Raw genomic sequence first — 24,284 nt, forward strand, 5'->3', positions numbered from 1 at the left:
CCACAGAAATGTTTTGGCTGTACAGAATTATTTGTCTTGGAAAATTCCATAATCGTACAAACAGTGACAATGACTTGGAAGTACCCCTGTATTAGTTGTTTATTGCTGCATAACAGATTACCCTAAAACTTCACAACTTAAAAAAATTTATGTCTTAGCAGCATCAGCTCAGAGCTCCTGTAGGGCAGGAATCTGGGTGTGGCTTAGCTGGGTGATTCTGGCTCAGAGTCTTGAATGAGCTTGTGTCAAAACTTAGACCTGGGGAGTTCCCTGGCTGTCCAATGGTTAAGACTGTGCTTTCACTGCCGAGGGCCCAGGTTCAATCCCCGGTCGGGAAACTAAGATCTCACAAGCTGTGCGGCACGACAAAACAAAACAAAACCCAAACCTTAGGCCTGGGCCTCAGTTCTTCACTATGTAGGCCTCTTCATAGGGCTGCTTGAGTGTCCTCATGACATGGCAGCTTCCTGCCCTCTGCCAGAAATGGTTTGAGAGAGAGCAAGGAGGAAGCCACAGTGCCTTTTACTTCTTTTTTTTTTTTTTCCTTCCCTTCACTCAGCTCAGCAGCTGGCTGGCTGACAGCAGTAAAAAATACATTTCACTTTGCTGGTCAAAGGCCTAAAGCCAGAAGCAGGAAATCTGGAATTAAATGTTTCTTGTATCTGGAAAGAGGCATGACTAAGGTAAAACTGAATCCAAACACAAACCCTGCTTGTTCAAGGCTTCCAGAGGGAGAGTGTGTGTGAGTGTGTGTGTGTGTGTGTGTGTGTGTGTGTGTGTGTGTGTGTGTGTGTGTGTAAAGGTCAAGTGAGTGTTTTTTTTCCCTTCTAAATCACTGAAAGATAATTATAGTGGCTCAGGGAATAAAGGCTCCCGAAATAAAACAAGAAAGGCAGCAGCTAAAAGGAAACAAGTAGAAATATGACCAGCTAAGGCCTGAAGAGCAGAGCTCTTCTCACCCGGCACACAAACAATCGCTGTTCATATAGTGATTTCCGTTTGGTACGATTTTCACTGAATGTTTTTTCAGTTATCCTGTCATGGTACAACACAATTACCCCACAGGATATGATCTTATCATCTGATTATTAGAAGTTTTTACACAGTACAGAGGACGAAAGCTATTATAGGTTTCTGAACATTTAAACGTTTAACGTACATGCGATACCATTGAAAACAGGTTAGCCAACATAAGGTCAACATTGCCCAATGCAGCAAGCGTTGTATAAAGAATTTAGTATAATGCAACGTGACTGCACCTTACAACAAAGATTTAATCAGCCTCTAAACTGTACAGATAAAAGCAAAAATGCACCCCAGCCCCTAAGAGCTCATTACACAGGAGAAATATTTTCAGTGGGCTGCAACTCTAAGAATGTGGTTTGGGTTTCTGGTGGATGGAAGTAATAGGGAAGAGAAGCAATATATTCATTAGAAAATCCAGAGAAATTCCCCCTCCCACCCCCCACCCCCAATCTAATGTAGTCTGAGGATTGAAAGCTAGGCAGATAAATGGGCCTTTACTACTATCCAGATTTCAGATTAGCAAAATGCTTATTTACGATGCCATTAATGGATCTGAAATAGGTAAGCCATCACGTATTAAAAAAATAACATCTTTCCATAGGCATAAGAATTGTAGCAGCATGAGATTTTATTTTTCCCTAGGAATAATACAAGAATAACATTTTCCACCCCAAAGCAGAAACAGTAGGGGAGCCTTTTTCTATCACGGAGATTCTTACTAAATTCAGTCACTGTGAAAAAGCAAGATTTTTTTCTCTTTTTTCTTAAGACAACTTAAAACCAACCCAAGTTAAAATGAACAAATCAGTGGCATTATAACCTTGATTTATTAGCGTCTGAGCCACTAAATTATCATCATACAAGAAACTGCTGGTTTGAAAAGATTTCTGCTTTGTTAACTCTCAAGTTAAATAATGGTGCTCAGTATACTAGGTTTTTAGATCTGCCTCATCTTAAATTATGAAAAATTCAACACATTTCTCTTCAGCAGAAGTCAAGGGTCAGCAAATCTATTACTGTAATGTAAGTAATCTGGCAACCTGCCAACTCGTTCTCCCTTTTATTATTTTTTTAAACACGAAGGCAGATCATTTTATATTTACAAATTCTGAAATCCTCCAGGGCCTTGCCTCTCTTTCTCAACAAAAAGCAGCAGCCTCATATTCAAGAAATGAATATTGCACATGTCCTCATCATTTGCATTTCATACAAAAGAAGAAAAGACCCTTCATCTTTATTAGGCAACATTCCCCTCCCCTCCCCATAGACAGAGGAAAAATAATGTCAAATCTCATCAGAACCAGTAACCACTAATGTCCCCTGTATTGACTAATGCTTTCATGGAATGACTGACTTTTGGGGCCAAAACATTTAGCAAACAGTGCTTAAGAGGAGAAATGAGAATCCATGTATTTATAGAGCTCTGAAAAATGATATTATAAGAATGTCTAGGACTGATTCAGTCTGAAGAGTTAGAAGTGGCAAATCTTCTTTTTAAAAATTAATTAATTAATTTATCTTTGGCCGTGTTGGGTCTTCGTTGCTGTGCGCGGGCTTTCTCTAGTTGCAGCGAGCAGGGGCTACTGTTGGTTGCGGTACGCGGGCTTCTCATTGCGGTGGCTTCTCTTGTCGCAGAGCACTGGCCCTAGGTGGGCGGGCTTCATTAGTTGTGGCACGGGGGCTCAGTAGTTGTGGCATGCAGGCTCTAGAGCACAGGCTCAGTAGTTGTGGCGCACGGGCCTAGATGCTCCACGGCATAGTGGCAAATCTTTAGGGTCGCATTTGAACCTCGGGCCCAGCCGCTCCGCGGCACGTGGGATCCTCCCGGACCAGGGCACGAACCCGCGTCCCCTGCATCGGCAGGCGGACTCTCAACCACTGTGCCACCAGGGAAGCCCCACAGTGCCTTTTATAACCTAATTTTGGAAGTCACATACTGTTTACTTCTGCCGTATTATAGTAGTTAAAAGCAAGTCATGAAGTCTAGCCCACACTCAAGGGAGGGGAATTTGGCCCTGCCTCTGGAAGGGGTGGAGAGCTCTCAAAGACTTTGTGGACAGGTTTTAAAACCTCTGCAATCTCCTGGGTCTATGACATGGGCACACCTTTTTCACTTAGGACGTTGGGTATTTTAACACATTCCAGAAAGAAATTAGTGAGTCTTTTCTGTTCTCACCTGCTCCTGTAGCCCCCTGGGCTTGCAGAAATGAGGTTTGCTGGTGTATTAGAGATATACAGTGGACTGAAAGAGCTCAAAAGCCCAGCCAAAAGGTGATCCCGTGTAAAGCCTACATTTGGCCCCCCAAAATTGAAAATTGACTGCATTTTCTTCCCATGTACTTTCTGGAGGTACGCAGCTGAAACAGGTTGAAGACAGGCACTGGGATGACCAAGTTTCGGGGCTGCCTCTGTCACTCCCTGAGCTATGGCAAATCTTTTATCTCCTCTTAGAGACTCAGTTTTCCCTCTACAAAGTGGTGATCCTGTCATCCCTGCCCTGCCTCCCTCCATGATGTGGGGAAGATGGAGCCTGCAGTGGATGTGAAATGTGGTTGGGATAAGATGTTTGTCTACGTGGCCTCCTGTAGACACACAGGGGCTGCAGCTGCCATTGGAATCCTGGCATCCTCTGCTTTTTAATCTACCTTCCCTCACATTTGCATAGGGCATCCCTACAGCCGATAATTACCTTCTCACTCTCATCAACAGCGTTTGCTGGCATCATAAATGATCGTCCCTGTGTAATGCATCACATAGAGAAACTGACCTAGAGAGGAGGCTGATGTCACATGTGGGCCACGCCCCGGACCCTGGTCTCTGGATTCCTGGCTTTTCCCTTCTACCTCGGAAAGAACAAAGAGAGCCAGCCTTTCCTGTGGTGCCATGTATGGCCCCAGGTGCTGTGTTAGACACTTAGCACACAGATCTCAATGATACTGGAAGCAGGTTACTATCCCCATTTAACAGACAAGGAAGCTGGAAATCATAGTGGTTCAATGCAGTAATGGATATAGCAGCTGAGTGTAAGACAGTAGGGGCTGGTGTGGCTCTGGATAACTGGAGAGGCAGGCTTTAAAAAAATTTTTTTTTTTTGAACGAGTGCTGGCCAAACCAAGCATATCTAGGGCCTGGTTTGATCTGTAAGGGCCACCAGTTAGAGGGCCCTGACTAGTTTTAACAAATGAGATGCTGAGATCCAGAAGGGGGAAAGATTTGGTCCAGTGTCACATAGCTGATTAGAATAATTATGGGGCTGTTGCTGGGTACTGCACTTACGCAGATGAATCTGGCGTGGTCCCTACTCACAAGGATCTGGGCATTTGTGACTTAAAAAGTAATATGGGGGAGTTCCCTGGTGGTCTAGTGGTTAGGATTTGGTGCTTTCACTGTGGAGGCCCGGGGAACCAGTCCCTGGTCGGGGAACCATCCTGCATGCTGCGTGGTGCAGCCAAAATACAAAATAAAAAAACAGAGAAAAGTAATATGTCTCCCATGTGGACAGCCTGATCCTGTTGTCAGGGCCTTCTCCTCTCTGAGTTCATTTAATTCAATGACTGGTGCTCAAATCCAAGGTCGGGGATTATCTTTGTCATTACTATCTTTTCTTTTAAATAGGCAAAGCATACATAAGGTAAAAAATTCAACCAGTTCCAGGGAGTTTACAGTTTAACCTCACAGCAGGCCATCAGGGAGGTACTAATGGGTGAGCCATCCAGTAAATGACACAAGGAAGCAACACCCCGGGCCAGGGCGTTGACCACCTTTAAATGGCTTAATGTTCAGTTCCCTAAAATGGGGATTATTAGGTTGTTTTAAGGATAAAATGGTATCATGCATGTAAGCAGCTATTATTATGAGCACTTGATAATTGGAACCTATTAATTAATAATGCTGGGTAGCCCAGGGAATGGGACTTGGCCAAAGAATTGAGAAGTTTGATTTCTGCCCCTGCAGACACCATACCACCATCTCCTGGCCCCCCTTGTGGTTTATGGGGGAAGGGTGGGATGGGAAGAGGGCTGTGGTCCTGATGAGCGTGCCCTGGAGGGGGGACTTCTGATTTGAGCTGGACTGACTTCTTCAGTTAGTGGTTGAGGTTTGGCTGTAACCTGCAGACTCTGCTTCTTGACATCTTGGGATTTACCAGGGAGACCTGGGGAGAAGGGCTGAGAAACTCTGAGACAGGCTGCTTGGGTAAGCACCCCACTACGAGGGTAGTGATCAGGGTGAGTCACCACCTCTGAGCCTGTCTTGCTTTCTCATCTGTAAAATGGGTACAGTCCTGCAAATGACCTTACAGGGCTGTTGTGAAGATTGGATTAAGTAATCAAAGTGTTTATCTCAATGAATTCCCACAATAGTTCTATGATGTGGGGTTACACAGCTCCTAAGGGGGCAGGTAGGGGCAGGCGCAGGAAAGCATCTTAGATTGCAGATGCACGTCAGGTCACCTCCCTGCCCCCAGGGCAAGGAAGCTGCTGAGAGAGGGGAAGTGGTTGTCCAAGGTCACAGCTAGTCTGTTTTAGGGCCAGAGCCGCATCCCTGATCTCTGGGCTGCCATACCCAGGATCAGACAAGCCCTCCACCCCCTGGCACTGGTCCTTTCTATAGCTTTGCCCCGAGGGGTGCGTTTCAGGAAGGTGGTTTTGCTGGGTCGTCGCCTTCAGCAGCAGGACGGCGTCCACCCTCCCTGAAAACGGGCGTGCGGGAGTCCCCGAGCGCCTGCCAGTAGAACGGAGGTGGGGAGAGCTACCCTCGTGCTCCCACCCAGCCCGGGCGAGGGGGCGGCCGTGGGCGGCGGCGTCCCCTGGCGCTGGTCGGGCGCGCTTCCCTGTCGCCGCCGCGGCCTCCCTCCGCCTCCCTGGCAGCCGCCGTGCCGCGCGGGTGTTCAGTTTCTGCTCGGGGATGAGCGCAGGCTGCGCCCGGCTCCCCGAGAAAAGAACGAAGCGAGGGAGGGCTCCGCGGTCCTCGACAGGGGCCTGGCAGCACCGTGGAGGGGGCTCGGCTCTGGTCGCCGGGGCCGGACGAGCGTCGAACCTCAGCCGCCAAAGGGGACGCCCGGGAGCCGCGCTGCAGTCGAGGGTAACCGCGGGCGGGGCCGGGCGGGCGTTCCTGCGCTGCGCCCCGCGGGCCCGGGGCTGCCCGGGAGCCCCTCACTCCTTCGGGGCGCACCGGGGCGGGGTGTGGGTCGCTTCCCTCCCGCGGGCTGCACGGCCGGCGTCACGGAGCCGCTCTTTGTGTCTCCCGGGGCTGCGTGTAAGTGTGTAGCGCGTGTGCACGCGCGCTCGGCGCCTCCAGCCCCGTCACCCGGTGCCAGCTTTCCAGGTCCCCCCGCCAGACCTTTGCCCGAGGGGACGCCGCCTGGGCTGCCGGGGGAGTTTCGCTAAGTTGGAGGGAGAAGGGCGGGGTGGGGCTGCCCCGCCTCCCCAGACCCGAGGCAGCGCCCCAAAGTTGGTGCTGCAGGTGCAGCGCCCCCTCCTACCACGCTCCTCCCCAGCCAGCCCCGGCCTTGGGAGGTGGGAAGCCCCCAAAATCTTAGGTCGGGGGTGCGGGGTTTTCAGGCGCCAACTTGGAGGGTGTCCTACACAGATGCCGCCTGCGCCGTGAGTGGGGGTGTCGAGGGGCGCGGCTTTCCGGGCAGGGGGCGGCCGAGGCGGAAACCAGGCCGGCTGGCCGGCCGCGGCGAGAGCTTAGCGGCCGTGGCACCGAGCCGGGGTGCCCATGTGACTGCGGTGTGCTTTGGAAGAGGAAGCTGTTAGAGGTCAGTGCAAAGGCGTCACGCCAGAGCGAGCGAGAAGCAGGAGTGAGGGGGGAAACGCGGAATGAGCGCGGGGCAGGCGAGGAGGCAGGCGGGGTGACGGCTGCAGGGGCCCGGGACAACAGCCGCCCCGTCCCAGCTCCCCTGGCCACCCTAAAGCGTGCACTTGCCCGGCAGGAGGGGCGGTCCAGGCCTGGCAGCCAGGAAATGAGGGACATGGGAGGAGGGGCCTTTCCTGGAGAGGCGGGGCTGGAAGTGGCGCCCCCAAGCTCCGAGGGGCCTCGGAGGGTGCTGGAGGGTGACTGGGAGGGCATAGCAGACGCGGGCTCAACTTGGAGAACTTTCCCTTGTACGCAGCAGCCGCAGCTCGCAGGGATTCCGTTTCCGCGTGTGCTGGGGCGGCTGGAACTGCGGCCGGAGATTGGCAGGTTGAAGGTGGACGACCTGTTTGGCCGGGGAGACTTGGGTCCTGGAGCCCGAGAGCCCAAGAGCCAAGCTCCTCTCCTTTCTGCTTTGGGCCCCTGGGTGGGTATCCAGCTGCAGACCGAAGGAAGCACCTCGCCTTTCTCCACCCCACAAACACTTAAATTGCTTTCCCCAGACTGTGTTCTGCTCAGGCCTGGAGGAGGTGGAAACCAAGGTTAGATGAAAGAAAGAGAAGAAGAAAACCGAGAGGAAGAGTGGTTTTAGGAAAATGAGGACTAATATTTTGAAGTGGTGCTTGGCGAGAAGAGGGCGGCGTGGTCCCTGGGGGTGGGGTGGACTGGGGCTTTAGCAGGCCCCCTACCCCTCCAGTTCCTTGGAGAGAAGAGAATCACCCAGGCCTTCAGAGTGGGGACCTGGCTTGGGTGGGCCGGGAGGAGGCAGCAGGGTGTGGAGCCGGAGCCGGAGCCGGAGCTGGGACTTTAACAACCCCAGCGCCAGCAGCACAGCCCGCGCCTGTCTTCGTGACAGGGCTGCGTCCTGTGCTGTCAACTACACCCCTCCGATGGGGTTGCTAGGCAGCGGGGCTCTGATGTGCAGGAAGGCCTTCTGATTTGTCAGCCTCCTGCAGACACATGGTTAAGGCTCCTTCCAGCCTATCCGGAGGAGGGACGCGGGGCACGCCGCCTGCATACTGCCGAGCCCCGGGTCCACCTGAATGTGAGGTGCAAAAGGCAACCAGAGGGAGGGGGCGCCTGGAACCCTCCAGCCTCCTAAGCAGCTCAGCCCACGTCCCCCCTGGCCCCCACCATTATCTCCTCTCAGGCTGCTGGCACCTCCCTGCCCGACCCCGCCCCATTCCTCTCCTCTTCCCAAACCGTGGAAAAGCAAAGTGCAGCGGGGAAAAGCGGTCAGTGGGGTAAGCGTGTGTATGCGGGCCTCCGGAGGCGCCACGGTGTGGGAGCATGAGCCGTGGGGGACTGCCCCAGCCGTGCTCTTGTGGCTTTTGGGGGAAGGGGTGGGTGAGAGGGAGGGGGCCCTGGCACTGCCGTCTGCCAGGCCGGGACCTGGAAGCCTGTCTGTCCCCCCTCCTCCTAAGCTCTGCCCACCCCTAGGAGGGCAGCAAGTGGAGGGAGGAGGGAGGGGACGGGTGAGTCCCTGTAAGGAAGGGTGGGTTGTCTGGCAGTCGCTAGAGCTTAGAAGGGGGGCTGCTGGCAGGTTTCTTCTCCCGAATGCCCTCCCTCTGTCCAAGCCGCTCAGGGCCGGGCTCTCCCTCTCTGACTCCTTCCCTCCCTCTCTGCCACTCCACCCCCCCACCCCGAGGGTCTTTATGGCTTTACTTTTTTTTTTTAGCAGCTTTATTGAGGTACAGTTCACATACCATTCATCCACTTAAAGTGTACAATTCAGTGTTTTTTAGTATGTTTACAGAGTTGTGCAACCACCATCAATTTTGGTACATTTTTGTCACCCTGCAACGAAGACCTGTACCCATTAGCAGTCACTCCCCATTTCCTCCCAACAGCCCCAGCCTCTGGCCACCACTAACCTGCTCTCTGTCTCTGTAGATCTGCCTACTCTGGACATTTCATACGTGGAATTATACACTGTGGTCTTTTACGGCTGGTACCCTTGTACTTCCAGCTGCATTGCTTACTTTGCAATCATTTGCACTTTGTCTTGCCATTTAACTTTCCCAGGGTAGTGCTCCCTTAAGAGTGTTTCATCCTTAATGGCAGGGGTCAGGGGTCTTATGCTTTTCTCTAAGTGCCATGCCTAGTTCTGGGCTGGACCACTGGTTGCCTCTCAGTACATGATTGTTGGATGAATGAGGAGATGAATGGGGACTAGTAATTGGCAAGCTATGCAGGTGGTTTACAGCTGAATTCCAGAGGGCCCAGCTGCTGCAAAGGGGCCTGGCAGCTTGGGAGAACTGCAGGTATAGGAGCTGGAAGGAGCAGAAATGAAGCCTCTTGCTTGGGTAGGAGGCAGGGGTGGGGCAAGAGTAAAAACTGTCTTCAAGGAAGGAACCAAGTGGCCTGTGGGTTGCCAGCTCTCTCGCGGGAACCTGAAAACAAAAATGCCTCTCCCAGCCTTGGGGGGCAGGTAGCCAATGCTTGAGATTTGCCACCTGGTCACAGGGGCTTCCCCCATGGGGAACTCCGATTAGATTTGGGTCTAAAAAAAAAGAAAATTCCCCAGTGTCAGCGTTTATAAAAGGGCAGCAGGTCAGGCATCTCTGAAGCTGTTTGCTCGCCTCCTGTGATTCAGGCATTGAATTGTTTTTCTGCTTCCCCACTTCTGTGCTGCAGGTACTGTCTGATGAGCGTGAAAGGTTGTTTCACTGACTTCCACATCGACTTTGGAGGCACTTCCGTTTGGTACCATGTTTTCCGGGGAGGGAAGGTGAGTTGAGTCTCTTCAGATCTCTGTACATGCCTGGCTGTTTGTGCATGGAGGGGCTCACTCACCTTTCTGCTTCTGCCCCCGCCTCCAGCCAGACCCCACCCTGTGAGGACTTTCTCACCCTCTGTCTTCTTCTGGAGGGAAAGGTCAAGGTCAACTCTTTTGCATCACATCTGGTCACCCTTTCACACCTGCTTACCCAGTTCAGTGTCCTACGCATCTTGGGCCAGATTAGAACTCCAGATTTGGCTCCCAAGAACCTCCAGCCTTCATTTCCCCCAGCTGTAATTTCAGCTCCAGCACTGGGACCTTTTAACTTAAAAGTCTATTTGCCTGCAAGAACAGTTTACATTAGGGACAGACATCACCCAGAGAAAGGACGTGAGACATGTGTTCGGGGTGCTCCTGCTGTGTCTGCTCCTGTGTGCATGTCCACGTGGGGACGTAGGGGTCCCTGCGTGGATGTGGGTGCTCCTTGAGAATACGTGTGTGCTGCCCTGCTCCTCTGGGTCTGCATGTGCATTTGTCTTAACCGAATGTGTTGGAAGAAATTCCGGGTAGGAAGTCATCCCTCTTGGTTCCAGATGTCTTTCCTCCTTCTCCAGAGCCAGCACAAGCTGGTTTTATTTATTGGGCCATTTTATCCTACAACTTAGGAAATTCCCCTTCTCCTTCCCCCACCTCCCTGACAAGCCCACGGCTCAGGAGAAAGAATGTTCCACTCAGTCCAGGAAGTCTTCCCACCCTGGTGTTTCAGCTGGAACGGAGATTCTCTAAAGGCGGGCAAGGGGTGTCCCAGAAGGGCGGTACAGCCTTCCCTGCCACCGCAGAGACCCTTTGGGCCTGGTCCTGGAAGGGTCTCCGGGGATGTGTCCTCCCCCATCCTCCCTGCTCCCAGGCAGGTGAGGCTGTCTTCTGGGTTGTGGCAGAGCCTGGAAGAAATCAGAGACTTGGGCCTGGATCTTTAACTGATTGCTTCCTTTTCCTCCTAAGATCTTTTGGCTGATTCCTCCGACCTTGCACAATTTGGCACTGTACGAGGAGTGGGTGCTGTCAGGCAAACAGAGCGACATCTTCCTGGGAGACCGTGTGGAGCGATGCCAAAGAATTGAGCTGAAACAGGGCTACACATTTTTCATCCCTTCCGGTAGGTTCCCGCGAGGCTGGCACTGGGCTCTTGCTCGGCCACTGACTCTTAGCAGCCTCCTGTTGGCCCGGTGGCCTCAGCCAGGCGTTTAGGCTAAGTGATGGGGTTTCTCTGGGCCTCCTTGCCCTTGGCAGTCCCTGAGAGAAGGAGAGAAGCAGGCCTCAGGCTGCAGGGAAAAATAGCCTCTCACATCTTACCTGTTTGTTCCTGCCTGTGGGCTAGAATTCTCTCCTGGGGAGAAAGCCTCCTGAGGGCCCTCCCTCCAAGATGTCCTGCAGAGATTTCTGAGGGTGAGGATGAGGGTGGTCCTGTGGGGAGGGGAGGGGTGAGGGTGGTCCTGTGGGGAGGGGAGGGGCAACTTTATCCTGATGGCTGGGGAGGGGAGAAGGGAGAGTTGGCCCAGGGGAAGAGGGTAGAGGGGAATGCTCCCAGAGTGGCAGGGTCCTTCCTGCAGAACAAGATGAAATGTAATTGGGATCAAGGTCAATTTCTGTACTTGGACTTGCCCCTTTAAAAAAAACAAAACAAAACTACAACTATAGCAGAGGGCAATAATTAAGAGCATGGGCCCTGGGGCCAGAAAGCCCCGCCCTAATTCAAATTCCTGCTCTGCTGCTTACAAGCCTGACTTCCTGGAAATGACTTAATCTCAGTGCCTCAATATTCTCATCTGTAAAATGGAAGACTTCCCAGGGTGGTAGTGAGGACTGAGTGAACCGAGACCTATTTGCCTACAGCTCCTGGGAGATGGGCTGAGGGCTTTTGGCCAGTTACAGGCTGAGTCACTAGTGGATGTGGCAGATGACCTGGGAATCTTAGGCTGCATTTTAGTGGAAGTGTTTTACCCAGCATGAGGGAGGTGACAGTCCCACTGTATAGAGTGAGAGGGTCAGGCCACATGTAGGAGATTGTGTTCCTCGTGGGTTGTAATGACTTACCCTCATGGGTAAGTCAACCTCGAGAGAGAGAAGAGTCTGAATACCACATCAGGTGAGGTGAATTTGAAGGAGGAATTGGGTTGTTTTACCCAGGAAGTGAAGGTGTATGGTGATGGCCATCAGCCAGTTGAAGGATCATATCTTGGAAGACGAGGTATAGCCAAGTGGTATTGGAATGAGTTGCTCTGCTAGGCACTGAGCTCCCCGTCACTGGAGGTACACGAGTAGAGGCCATATGCCAAGGAGCCTGCAGGGAAATTGCCACTGAGTGGAAGCTTGGATCTTAGGGTCCAAGGCCTCCTTTGAGGCCACTAAGATCCATTGGATGGAGAAGCTGGTCACACTTAAGTTGGACTGGAGTTGGCCTTGGGTCTGGACATCAAGTCAGTGTCAACTGAAGGGGGAGCGGTTGTGGTAGCAGTTCCCACCATGGGGATGGGACCTGCACATGCGGGCTCTTCTAGAAAGTTGGGCAGAGATTTCACTATTAGGGAAGTTTGGGATTTGGAGGTGGCGGGGTTTGGTGGGGGTGACTTTGTTGTCAGGGCCCCAGGTGCATCCTTGGAGCTGCTTGACTCCGGGAGGGCAGGGACTGCTGCTTGGGACAGGAGGGAATTGTAGTTGGTGGACAGCATTTATGGAGCACACCCTGGAAGGAGGTGGTATCCTGCAGCGTGTTTAAGGCCACTGCAGGTGTTGGAAGATTGGCCCTGGTAGATTCAAAGGGAGGCTGCCGTGCTCTTGGCCTTGCTGCTGTCTTTGTGACTTTGGGCTGATCTCTTCCCCTCTCTGTGCCTCAACTGTCCCATCTCTACAGTGGGGGCAGGGTGTGGCTGAACTCTGGGATCCTCAGGCTCCCTCCCAACTCTGTCCCCTGAGTGCAGGCCTCCTTAGCCTCCCTGGGAGGACAGGCGTTTTTCTCGCAGGGCCTTTTTCAGAACCGAGAGGTGGCCCATTGCTTTCCCCCCGATCTGGGATGGGAAGGGTGTTAATTTTGGTGCCTTAACAAGTTGGAAAAGGTCTCAAGAAGCAGCATCTAAGCCACAGCAGGGGTGTGACTGTGTGTTGAAGGCAGGAAGAGGGGACATGGATTTGAACTGCAGCTGGTAGGAGTCTATTTAGAATTCAGCAAAGACATCTGGCCCTAACAGTCTTGAGTGAGACACCAGGATTTTTTTCCTGGATTTTGGGAAGCAAAAAAGGGACAGTTGGAATTTGTCACCTTCTCAAGGGCAGGGTATACATGTGGTTCCCAGACATTGATTTCATGAACTCAAAAAAAAAGAGGTGGGAACTGGTATCAACGTTATTATCTTGTAGTTTTGCTAAATGTGGGCACTAATGTAAAAACACAACCTGCCAGCTACTTTTGATGATGTGTCATGAAAGGAAGACTGACACTAAAAAAGATGGGAGTACATAATGCCAGAATAAAGGACAGTCACTACTTGAAATTTGATGGGTTTGAGTTTATGAGAATCTATGCCGTCTTCATTTTTCTTATTTTGTTGTCAACCAGTGAAAACTAAAGGACCAGGGTTTTGGAGTCACTGAACTAGCTGAGCATCTTGGGTCCTCACACCCTCTGAACCAGACATACATCTGAGATTTGTGGTAGCTGGGATGTGGCTTTGGGGAGAGTGCCTTGGGGAATCCCGCCACTGCACGTGAGCTTTTGGGTGTGGAAAGTGGAGAATCTAATTCTGGAATTTCCCACCTCTGATCTGGGTTTTCACCTCCACAGTGTGACCTTAGATGTGCCCTACCTCATGCTGGCCTCAAGCCTCCCCTGCCATTGGGTTAGGAGGATTTTAAGTGTCACAGTATCTTTGTGAGACTTGGTTTATCTTTTTCTTCTTTTGTCTGAGGGTGAAGGGGTTGGGTACTAGCAATGCTTCAGAGGTGGTGGTTCTTCAGGCCTCATTCCTGGTTAGTCCAGGAAAGCTGCCTGGAAGAGAAGACTGTTGAAGGTGACTCAGGAGTAAGATGACCTGGAGAAAGGGGCTTGGGTTTGTCCCGTTGAGCTGGCCAGCTCTCGAAGGTGGAGGAGGTGGGAATACAGTAGCCTTGCCAGGCCACACAGAGTCAGAGTCAGAGTTGGGAGTGGCCCGGGAGTCACCAAGATTCAGCCTGATCATTAGGAGTAAGGAAAGCTGGAGTTGGAACTCAGCAGTGGAACTGGTGACATCTTTTTCCTTCCCTTGACCTGACCTATGGCCAATTCCCCCTCTGACTTCACCTGCTCAGGTGAGCTGTAGTTAATAGTAATAACTTGCATTACTGAGCAACAATCATTTTATGTACATCACTTCTCCGTAAGAATGTAAGGAAACATCCCCCCACCCCCACTCCTACCCCCTTTTTAAAAGTGAAGGTTCCTGAGGCCCAGAGAGGTGAACAAACTAGTCCAAGGTCACACAGTTAATAAGTGACAGGGCAGGATGAGAACCCAGGTGTGTCTAGTTTCAGAACCCACCTGGTTCCCTGTCAGCCTGGGAATCAGCAGGCTTGGGATCTGGTCCCCCTTCTCGGCTGTGTGAGTTTGGGAGAATTATGTGCTCATTTAATAAACTTTCTTAAGGGTCCACTTGGCAGTGCAGAACGTGCTGGGGAGGACGTGAGATGTACACTCCATTGTGAGTGTATGTCCAGCTAGGTGGCAGCAGGATGGTGGAGCCCAGTACAGGGGCTTGGGAAGGATCCTGGGGTCCATGGCTTGGGCTGGCCTGAAAGTATTTCCCATCCTTGCCTTGTAGTAAAATTCACAGTAGCCCCAGGTATTTCTTAGACTTGGGCAAGTCTGAGAAACAGTAACTCCTAGCTATTTAACAGTATAATGGCTTGGACCTGAGATGATCTATCTGTAAAATGGGTACAGAGCAGAGAAGGGCTGGCAGTGAAGCAGGCTGGGGTGGAGGCACTCTGGGAAACTGGGGAATTGCTGCTCGGCTCCAGCCAGTTAGGGCTGGAGGGCCTGGTGGGCCCAGCTTCTCATTTTTCTGGAGAGGAAACACTTCAGATAATCTTGTGAAATTTCCCCATTTAAAAAAATTTAATTTATTTGTTTTTTTGTTTTTGTTTTTGGCCGCATTGGGTCTTTGTTGCTGTGCGCAGGCTTTCTCTAGTTGCGGCGAGCGGGGGCTACAGTTTGTTGTGGTGCGCAGGCTTTTCATTGCGGTGGCTTCTCTTGTTGCGGAGCATGGGCTCTAGGTGCACGGGGTTCAGTAGTTGCAGCACATGGGCTCAGTAGTTGTGGCTCGCTGGCTCAGTAGTTGTGGTGCACAGGCTTAGTTGCCCCGCCGCACGTGGGATCTTCCCGGACCAGGGCTTGAACCCGTGTCCCCTGCATTGGCAGGCGGATTCTTAACCACTGCGCCACCAGGGAAGCCCGAAATTTCCCCATTTTGATAACACAGGTGGGTCAAACTGTACATGCCCCTGGGTCTGATGCAGCCCGTGGCCTGGCAGTTTGGGCCCCTGGTACCAAATGTGAGGTCCCAGAGAGGAGAGGCCATCCTGGCTTCATCCTGGCAGCCACAGTGCCCAGCCCCGGGCCTGGGCCTGGGCCAGCACAGGGAGTTCGTGGATGTTCCTGAAGGAAGCAGGCCGTGGGCCTCTGTGAGGCACCCCTGAGCTCTGGGACCTTTGGGTTTATCCCTGCAGCAGCCACACAAATGTGGGTCAGGGGCCTTTTCATTCCGAACCCTGAGCGTTTGGGCTGTGAGTCAGGCACCATGTGCCCCCGCGGCCTTCTCGGCCCTTCACGTCCCAGAGAATACCCGTCAGTTGGTTTTGTGGGTCGCCTGCTTTCCTTCCGTGACTGGATCTGTCCCTTGTCACTTGGCCTGATAGCCTCTGTTATTGCCTTCATGTTGTTGGAGACTCTGGCCTGGAAGCAGGAGGCAGATGCCAGCATCCTCGGTGCAGTCAGCAGTCTGGGAACAATTGCTCTCTCGTGCTTCCTGGGATGCAATGAACGAGTATCGGAGGGTGGGTTCAGATGGGGCTTCTGAATGCTGTTATTTCCACTCCCTGGTTCTTCCGGAGGCAAGTGTTTACTTAAAAAAATTTTTTTTTGAAATCTTTTTATTTTTTTTTAATTTTTAAAATTTTTTTGGCCGCACTGCACGGCATGTGGGATCTTAGTTCCCCGACCAGGAACGGAACCAGTGTCCCCTGCGGTGGAAGCGCCGAGTCTTAACCACTGCACCACAAGGGAGGTCCTAGAAGCAAGCATTTAAGTAACGGAGCAGTTGGGAGGGGGGCTGGGGTCAGGGGCTGGGCAGTGACTCTAGTCCAGGCCGGGCTGCCTGACCTATCTGCGAGGCACCGGCCTGCGGAAGAGAGGAGTGTGGAGAGAAGTTTCTAGAACCCCTGGAATGTCAGTGCAGATTCCCTGCCCCTCTCCTCGCAACAGCACCTCTCACATCAGGGGAATAGACGTAAGTCAAGTGAGTCTGCGTTTCCAGAAGGGAGAGTCTGGGGCTGATGAATGCAGATTCATGTTCTTTCCAAAGCCCCCGTGATGGACGGGACTACCACGAGCGTCGGTGGCAGTTGCTTACACGGTTTGAGTTCTTACGAGGGAAGCAGTGGTCTTCTTCATTTCACACGGGCACGTGGAGGCCAGGAGAGGGGCCAGCCAGGTGCCCCAGGCCACGTGGTGAGTCAGCACTGGGGACAGTCTCCAACCCGGGCCCCTGGACGTGGGCTTTCATAGGCATTAGGTGGGCATGCGAGGAGCATAGGAAAGGGACCCAGGACCCTTTGTCCCATTCAGGCTTCACCCCACCACGAGCATGTGCTTGAAACCCGGCTGTCCTAGGTCTCAGTCTTAGGAAATGTTGCTTGAATAATGCTGATGGTGGTAACAGCAATAGTAATAGACAGTGTGGCTCTGCTTGGTAGAAACAAACAAAATGTACAGTTGAGAATATCAGCTGGTACACAGCTGAGGCGGAGAGGCTGAAGCAGATGTGGAAAACAGGACTTGTTTTTTTTGTTTTTTTTTTTTTGGCCTCGCCGCGGGGCCTGCAGGATCTTGGTTCCTGGACCAGGGATAGAACTTTTGCCGCCTGCAGTGGAGGCGCGGAGTCTTAACCACTGGATCGCCAGGGAAGTCCCGGAAACCGGGAAACCGGGACTTTAGAGGTGCAGCCGCACTGCTGCATGGGGTGGGGCGGGGGGCAGGGAGGTGGTGGGGAAGGAGCCCAGGTAGCCCCGCAAGGGCACACCTGGCAGGCAAGGGCACACCTGGCGGGCAGAGCGGCGGCCAGAGCTGTGGGCGGGTAACCACAGAAGGGGGTTACATAAAGCCTTCGCTCCTGTGCTCCTGGCTGGCGGGTTTCCCCTGCCCTCTCCTGAGCGCCACCAACTCTGTCCCACAGATCGTCCCCAGCAGGGGAGGGCCTGCCGCCCAGAGTGTTGACACAGATGCCAGCAGTGGCCTCGCAGCCTCCGAGCTCTCTTCCCAGGTGGCAGCCCGGCTCCCGGCAGCCGCGGCCACCCGTGGCTGCCCGTGACTCAGGGCTGGCGTGTTCGGCTCACCGAGGAAAGAGGCTGGAACTGCTCCCGCTCGGTGTGGGCGGGGAGGCCTCTATACTTTGCCTCCGAGCGAATGAATTAGGCTCAGGGTTGTGGAGAAGGCTTGGGATCTCACGTTGCCCCTGTCTGTCCCCTTTCCCCTCTGCTGACCCTGTCTTTCACCGTGAGTCCCTCGGCCTCTGTCTCTCCTTGTCTTCGCCTCTGGCTTTCTTGGTTCCCTTTTTGCCTCCCCTCTGTGTTCACGGGCCTGTCTCCCGGGACTCCCAAGCCTGTGCTAATAAGCCTGTGATGTAGCCGCAGTGCAGCATGGCGGTTAAAAATGGAGCCGCTGTCACTCACCTGCTGTGACATCATTCAGCAAGTGACTTCCTTCTCGGAGCCTCGGTTTCAGCATCTGTAAATGGGAGTGGGTTATAATGCCACCCCTCCCCTCGCTCTGCACTGTCCAGTATGGTAGCCAGGAGCTGCATGGAGGACTGTTGAGCACTGGACACACATTCAGTCCATCATTGAAGGAATTAGGCAGCTTGCTTTGTCTCTAGCCTTCATGGACCAAGCGGAGGCCAACTCCCTGGGTCCCAGTCCTTATAAGTGACTTCACTTTTCTGTGCCTCAGTCTTCTCGTCCGTAATTTGGGGGTGAATGTCGCATGTACCTTGTAGGGATCTTGTGAAGATTAAATGAGAGGAGTCCTGTAAAGCCCTCAGGCCAGTGCCTGGCACAAAGGTAGTCCTCAGTTATCCTTCTCATGATTGCAGTGCCAGCCTTTGGGCCAGGAGCTCAGGGAGATGAAAAAGCCGTGCCTCAAGGTGTTAATAAGCTGCAGTTGGCAGGAGAGAGACTTGTCAGCAGTTATAGGGCAGAGCAGAAGCAGAACTGATATGGGATGCAGGTGTCATGTGGCTGAGGAGACCACCTGGAAATGGGCCTTGGAGGATTTCGATGGCAGGGGGTGGCTTCGGGCAGAGGAGGCATCTGGGTTCTGGCGGGATGTCACAACCCTTAGTTGTGGCGCCGAGCCATCCTTGACACCTCCTGAGATGGACGGTCGCTGGGATGATGAGGAAGAGGCTTAAGGACATATGAGTAGCCTGAGTGAGGGGTTCTCAGCTCCCTGGCCTGCAGGGGAGAGGGGCAGGGCCTGCCTCTCTGTTGCCTACTGCAGCCAGGTCCATTGTAACACTTCATCACCAAGGTCTTCAGGACAAGGGGGTTGGTCTGCAGCTGCCCAGGATCGACTTGAGCTAGCCAGGGGTCACTGCCAGCAGCAGTCAGTGGGGCTGTGGGTCTGGGTCCTCTAGGCCAGCCAGGAGCTCAGCCCTATGTGTCAGGCAGCCCGAGCATCCTCCCTCTGGCCCTGGGTGCTCACCTGGGCCTCCTGCGCCCTCCTGCATGTGGGCACAATGGGGGCCCCCAAAGGGCCAATGGCTGACCCTCTCTGTGCCCTCCCCACCCCAGGCTGGATCCATGCAGTCTACACCCCCGTAGACTCTCTGGTGTTCGGCGGAAACATTCTGCACAGCTTCAACGTGCCCATGCAGCTGCGGATCTACGAGATCGAGGACAGAACGCGGGTGAGGAGGCTTCCTTTTCTTCTCGTGGCCACACTGGCCCCCGAGCTCTGCCTGGTGCTTGGGGCGCACGGGACGGTCATTCCGAAGTCTTTCCTGGTCCCTTGTCCCTCCTGCTCCCTGCCTCAAGCTGGGTCTTGGTCCTGGTTCTGCATGGCAGGGGGTGCCCGCGAGAGCCCCACCCAGAGCCCCGGGAGTTTCTGTTCACCTCCAGGCTGGTGACAGCCGAAACCCCCTGTTGAAGAGGAAGTGTCTCTTGAGAAAGCACCGTGCGATGCCAGGATCCGTGCCTCTTCCTTCTTCCCACGTGTATGAAGGGATGTGAGGGAGTCGGGGGATTTCATGGTTGTTGTAGTGGTGGTTTGGAGCGGCGGGGGGGCTGGACCTTGGAAGGTAGGTCAGGTCCTGACCATATGGGGGCCCCAGATGTGATGTAGGACCCCGAGGAAGCCAGTGTCTGTGAGTCCCCCAGGGACTATCTGAGTTCAGCCTCAATGTCTGCTTGTGGCTGGGGGGGTGGGTCCCCTTTTCTCCTTGATGGTTTCTCAGACACTGCATCCCACCCCCAGCCCCATGCCCTAGGAGCAGGGGCCAAGGCTCAGATACCAGACAATGGGCCCTCTGCCGTGCTCTGTTCCATTCCATGAGGTTCCTCTGAAAAGCACTGGCTCTTCCTTGCTGGAACTTGACCCAGCGTCCCCAGGCATTTGAGACAGGTCTGAGAGTGGGAAACTGGCACAGAAAGGGCCTACTTCTTTTCTCTTATAGGTCTTCAAATATTTCTTCTCTCTCTCTCTTTTTTTTAATTGAGATATAATCCACATACACAAAGTGCACAATTCAGTGGCATTGAGCACATTCACAGTGTTGTGCAGCCATCATTTCTAATTCTAAGACATTCTCATCACCCCAGAAATAAACCCCATACTCAGTAGCAGTCACTCCCCATTCCCCCCTCCCCAAGCCTCTGGCAGTCACTGGTCTGCTTTCTATCTCTATGGATTTGCCTGTTCTGGATATTTTATGTAAATAGAATCATAAAATGTCCTTTTGGTCTGGCTTCTTTCACTTAACATCGTGTCTTCAAAGTTCATCTACTTTGTGGTATTTGTCAGTGCTTTGTTCCTTTTTATGGCTTCATATTCCATTGTATGGATAGACCACACTTCGTCTTCTTGGGCTTTGCCTTGGAGTTGACTTTTTTCCCAGAGAGGGTTGTCATGCCCGGACGCTAAAGAAACATTTCATAGAAGCAGATGCTCTGTGCCCAGGGTTCGTGCCTTTCTTGGTCTTGTTTCCAGGCCTTGGTCTGCATGGAATCACATACATGAGTCTAAGTCTTAGCCACTGTGTATGCATCTGACCTTTTTAATAGCCCCAGTGTTGAGGGACCTCGTCCAAGAGCTTCCTGGGGACCACTTTGAACCATATTCAGTGGGCAGGTAGGTGTGTTAACAAGGTCAAATGCACAATCTTCAAGATAGGCTAGTTTGCTGCTGGGATGCCTAGATCCGCAGAGACTGGGTCTTGCTTTGTGGATTTTTGTGCCTCTCTTTTCTGTTGCCTGCCTACCATCCCTTTCCCAGTCTGGCGGGGAGGCCAATCCCAGCCCTGGTCTGGGGGATGCTGCCCTGTGGCGTTCTAGAGAAAGGCACCATTTGGGTATGAGTGGTCATCTTATCATCTGGGTCAAGTGTTGTCTGGGACTCTGGCCAGCTGTTCTTTGGCCAGCCCTGAAGAATGGGCCAGTTTGTGTGTGAGCAGACAAGTAGGTGTGGGATATAAAAGGAGAAAAAAGTCAAGCCCACAACTTTCCAGGCAATTCCTGAAAGCCAGAGTCAGGCTGGGATTTCTAAAGGCTTCAGCAACTCACTTGGCAGCCGTCCCCCTCCCCCAGGGAATCTGGATCATACGTCTCAGTGGATTTGGGCCCCATCATTCCGTTAGGAGCCCAGATCCCCTCGCCTGTCTGTGGGAGGTGGGAGGGAGGGTAATGGAGTAGAACCCCGAGCACCATGCTGAGCTGCCATGGAATATTGCACCCACGTGGAGATGAGTGTCGCAGCACCCCCTCCCCCAAGGCCCACTGTCCCTGTTGTCTCAGTGGGCACCCCATCTGGTTTCCTGAAGCAGGTGGATGGGCGGGGGGCAGGCTGGCAGGCTGGGCGGGAACCAGCGGCAGGCTGTTTAATCTGCTTTGATTTCTCGTCTTTGGAGAGGGCTTGGCTACAAGGCCCAATTGTTTATGTCTTAGGAGCCAAGGCAGACAAAAGATGCTGGGAAGAGAGAGCACTGGAAGCCAGATAAAATGCCAGGGCTCCTTGTCAGCTCGCTACAACTTAATTCTTTATATCCCTGCGAGCTTTCTTAAGAAGGTTATGGCCATTTAAAAATAGTTTTTCAAGAGCCCTAAAACACGGCTTTGCTTGGAAACCAAATGCTGAGGGTGGGACAGAGGAAACTGTCAGTCTCTAAGCCCCATGGTGTGGGTTTGTTTTAGAAAGATAATTTGCTTTTGTGGCCCAAAGTGGGGGACCTCCCCATAGAGACCAGGGGAACCCCAGTGTTCTCCTATGTGTAGGAAGCATGTTTTGCTCTCATGATTTGAATTTTTCTGGGCTGCATGATAGGTGACTTTACCCTGCTGTCCATAAGGCAAGCACGCACAGGTGCAGGCATTCTGGGACTGGGGGGGTTTTTATTTCCTGACCCCCTTTTGTAGATTAAATCTTTCCCCTCTCATTCTAAAGATAAGCAGAGGGGTGAAGAGCTACACCAAAGAATGGTTGTGTTGCATGTTTATTATTTGAAGATAACATCTTGACAACTCTCACTACATATTTTTAACTCCAGTTAGCTTGATAAGGGATAGGAATGGTCCAATTGATCATTAAACTGCCATCTCTCTTATATTTATATCTTTTTTTTTTTTTTTTTTTTTTTCCTTAATGGCTCTAGTGAAAGCAGCCTTCTCAGGAAAGGTAATGCCAACATGCCCTATTTCCTCTCAGCCAGTGAATCTATTTGGAAATTGCAAATAATTTACCCTTCCTCTCACCTTTCCCCTACCATTGGATTTTTTTTTCTTCCATTGACTTTTTTTTTTTTTTCCAGGAGAAAAACAAATTTTAAGACACTTCCCACCCACCCTGATATTTTAGTTTTTCAAGTCCTTGAGACCTGGGAGTTGTAGATGCACCAAAACATCTTTGGTTCTGATCTCCTGAGGTCACTCAGCTCCAAGAGGAAGGGCTTAGGCCAGGTGCCACTCAAATGAACCTTGGGGAACTCAAACTGACCCCTTGAGACCCACTGATAGATTGATTACCCACCCCCAGGCTGGGAGCATGGCCTGCTTTCTGACTGCCTTGCCTTTTGGTGAACAACTCAATTTGATGAGGCTCTGAAGCTGTCAACAAATAATGTTGAGCAATCGTGTGTTTAATGTTCCCAGGCATGTGGCTGAAACCTTTTGAAGGCGAAGGGTGGAAGGCGACAACCTGTTTGTAAGTCAATTCTTTGCAAGTTTTGTTCCCTGTGGTGCTCTCTTGGAAAAAAAAAAAATAAAAATAAATAAAACGAAAAAGAATTTGAATTCCTTCATCAGCATTTGTTTTCACCCAGCTGGTTTCCCTTGGGTTCAGCAACAATGAGGGGAGACTTATCTTCGTCTCCTGAACTACAGCCAAAAAAAAAAATTTTTTTTTTTCCTAACCTAGAAAGATTCTCAGGCGCCATGGTGCCCATCAGGGCAGATTGGCTCAGACGGTTTCCCAAATTTGAAAAGTCAAAAGTAACTTGAGTGTTTTACCAATCGAGTCAGGAGATGTGAGTGAGGGTCTGAGAAGAGGCAGGCCTGCCTGTCCTCAGTCTGCTCTGTAGGTTTTGATGATTTGTTTCAAAATTGCTTGGCCCTTGTTCTGGAGTGGGGGTGGGGCTGAGAACTGCCCCCTCCCCAAACTCTCTTCACAGGTGGACAGGGTCTGCCTCAGGCCAAAGAGCCTTTTTCTCCTTTTCAAACTCTGGAGGACACTGATTCAGTGACTGGGAAAAGATTAATACTCTCCCAGCAATAAAACTGGGGTTCTCGGGAAAGTAGCTGGAGCCAAGGAAACCGCTAGATGATGTTCCCAACTCCATGCATCCCCCCGAGGAGCTCAAAAGCATGTGGCGGCCAGGATCTCATTCCAAAGCACACCATCCACCAGAGGCAGGGAGGTCAAATGGACCCAGGACGCAGATGGGAGAAGCAAGGCGCCCCCAGTGTGGGAAAAAGGCCTCGCAGCTGGAAACTGAGTCAGTGGGGCCCGGGGTAGATGGGGAACTGGAGCTGAGACTCTCAGAGGGCAGGGTGGGGGTCTTTTCCAGGTGGGCACTGAGAGACACAGGAAAATAGTATTTCAGGGCAGATGGAGCACCTAGGTGAGCTTGTATTCAATTCGCCTTCCTCCCAGATGTAGAATGTTGCCTGTTGGTTGTGAGCAAAGCAAGGTGGGAGAGTGTGCCTCCTTGACATCCAACTCCCTGAGTTCCTGGAGGACAGGAGAGGTGAGGAGGCATATCTGGCTCCTGCACAGGTCCCTCAAGGCAGACCCACCCTTGGTGAGAGGGTCCGGGAGTGAGTGTGGACATGTGGGATCCATGTGTAGCCTCGCAGAAGAGGGCCCAGACATGGGAGACAGGGACCACCTCCCACCACCCTTGCCTGCTCGGGATGTAGTTTCTGAAAGGCTGTTACTGTGCCAGGGCCATCAGTGGTATTTCTTCCTCCCCATGTCTTGCTGCCATCTCATCAGTGTAGACCCTGTGCTGCCACCCATCAGAATCCCCCTGGGGCTGGGCCTTTTCACAGCTCTGATGCACAAAGCTCTCTGCACCGATACTTCCTCCCCTGTAAGAAACAGCCAAAAGGGGATCTCCAGCTGGACTGCTGCTCCAGACCCGGGGTTGTGTTCCCCAGTGTTAGGATGGTCCAGGGTCACACCAGGAACTTGTGTCAGAGGGAGTCATCTGTGGAGATACAGGCTGAAAGTGCCAGGTGTTGTGGGGGAGGAGCAGGAGGTGGACCCCTCTGAGGCTCCACCCCTGTGGTAGGAGAGGCCACACCCCCTCCATCCTCATTGGTCCGCCTCCTGTGGCCTCCCTCTTTGGGTACTGGATATGCTTGACTGCCTGTCTCTGCAAATGGGTAAGGTTTGGGGTTTGATTTCTGTTTTTCAAGGTGGGAGGGAGGGGTAGTAGAGTCGAAGCAAGAATTTTGGAGAACCAGCAAGGATCCTGTACCTGTTGTAGCTAGAATCAGGCAGGGGCTCGCATCCGCAGGTACCACACCCTCCGTCAGCAGGTCAGGAGACAACTCTGTTTCTCTGCATCTCACAGAAGCACAAAGTGGACCCCGTACAGCTTTCCCTGTGCAAAGCTCAGGGACCTTTGAAATGATGCTCTTACATAGGCCTCTTCACCCGCTCTTC

At 52.4% G+C, this 24,284-nt stretch overlaps 1 protein-coding gene across 2 annotated transcripts in view; it reads left to right on the top strand.

Moving 5' to 3' along the window:
- Positions 1-24,284, top strand: part of KDM2B (lysine demethylase 2B) — a 130,662-nt gene that overhangs the window by 33,860 nt on the left and 72,518 nt on the right. For both annotated transcript variants that reach the window (XM_007448709.1, XM_007448708.1), the window contains exons 7-9: positions 9,520-9,613; positions 10,607-10,760; positions 18,701-18,816. In XM_007448709.1, the coding sequence (XP_007448771.1) occupies positions 9,520-9,613; positions 10,607-10,760; positions 18,701-18,816 (364 nt within the window). The remainder of the gene's footprint in view (positions 1-9,519; positions 9,614-10,606; positions 10,761-18,700; positions 18,817-24,284) is intronic.

The sequence above is a fragment of the Lipotes vexillifer genome, unplaced genomic scaffold, assembly GCF_000442215.2.
Source record: "Lipotes vexillifer unplaced genomic scaffold, Lipotes_vexillifer_v1.1 scaffold21, whole genome shotgun sequence".
NCBI lineage: Eukaryota > Metazoa > Chordata > Mammalia > Artiodactyla > Lipotidae > Lipotes > Lipotes vexillifer.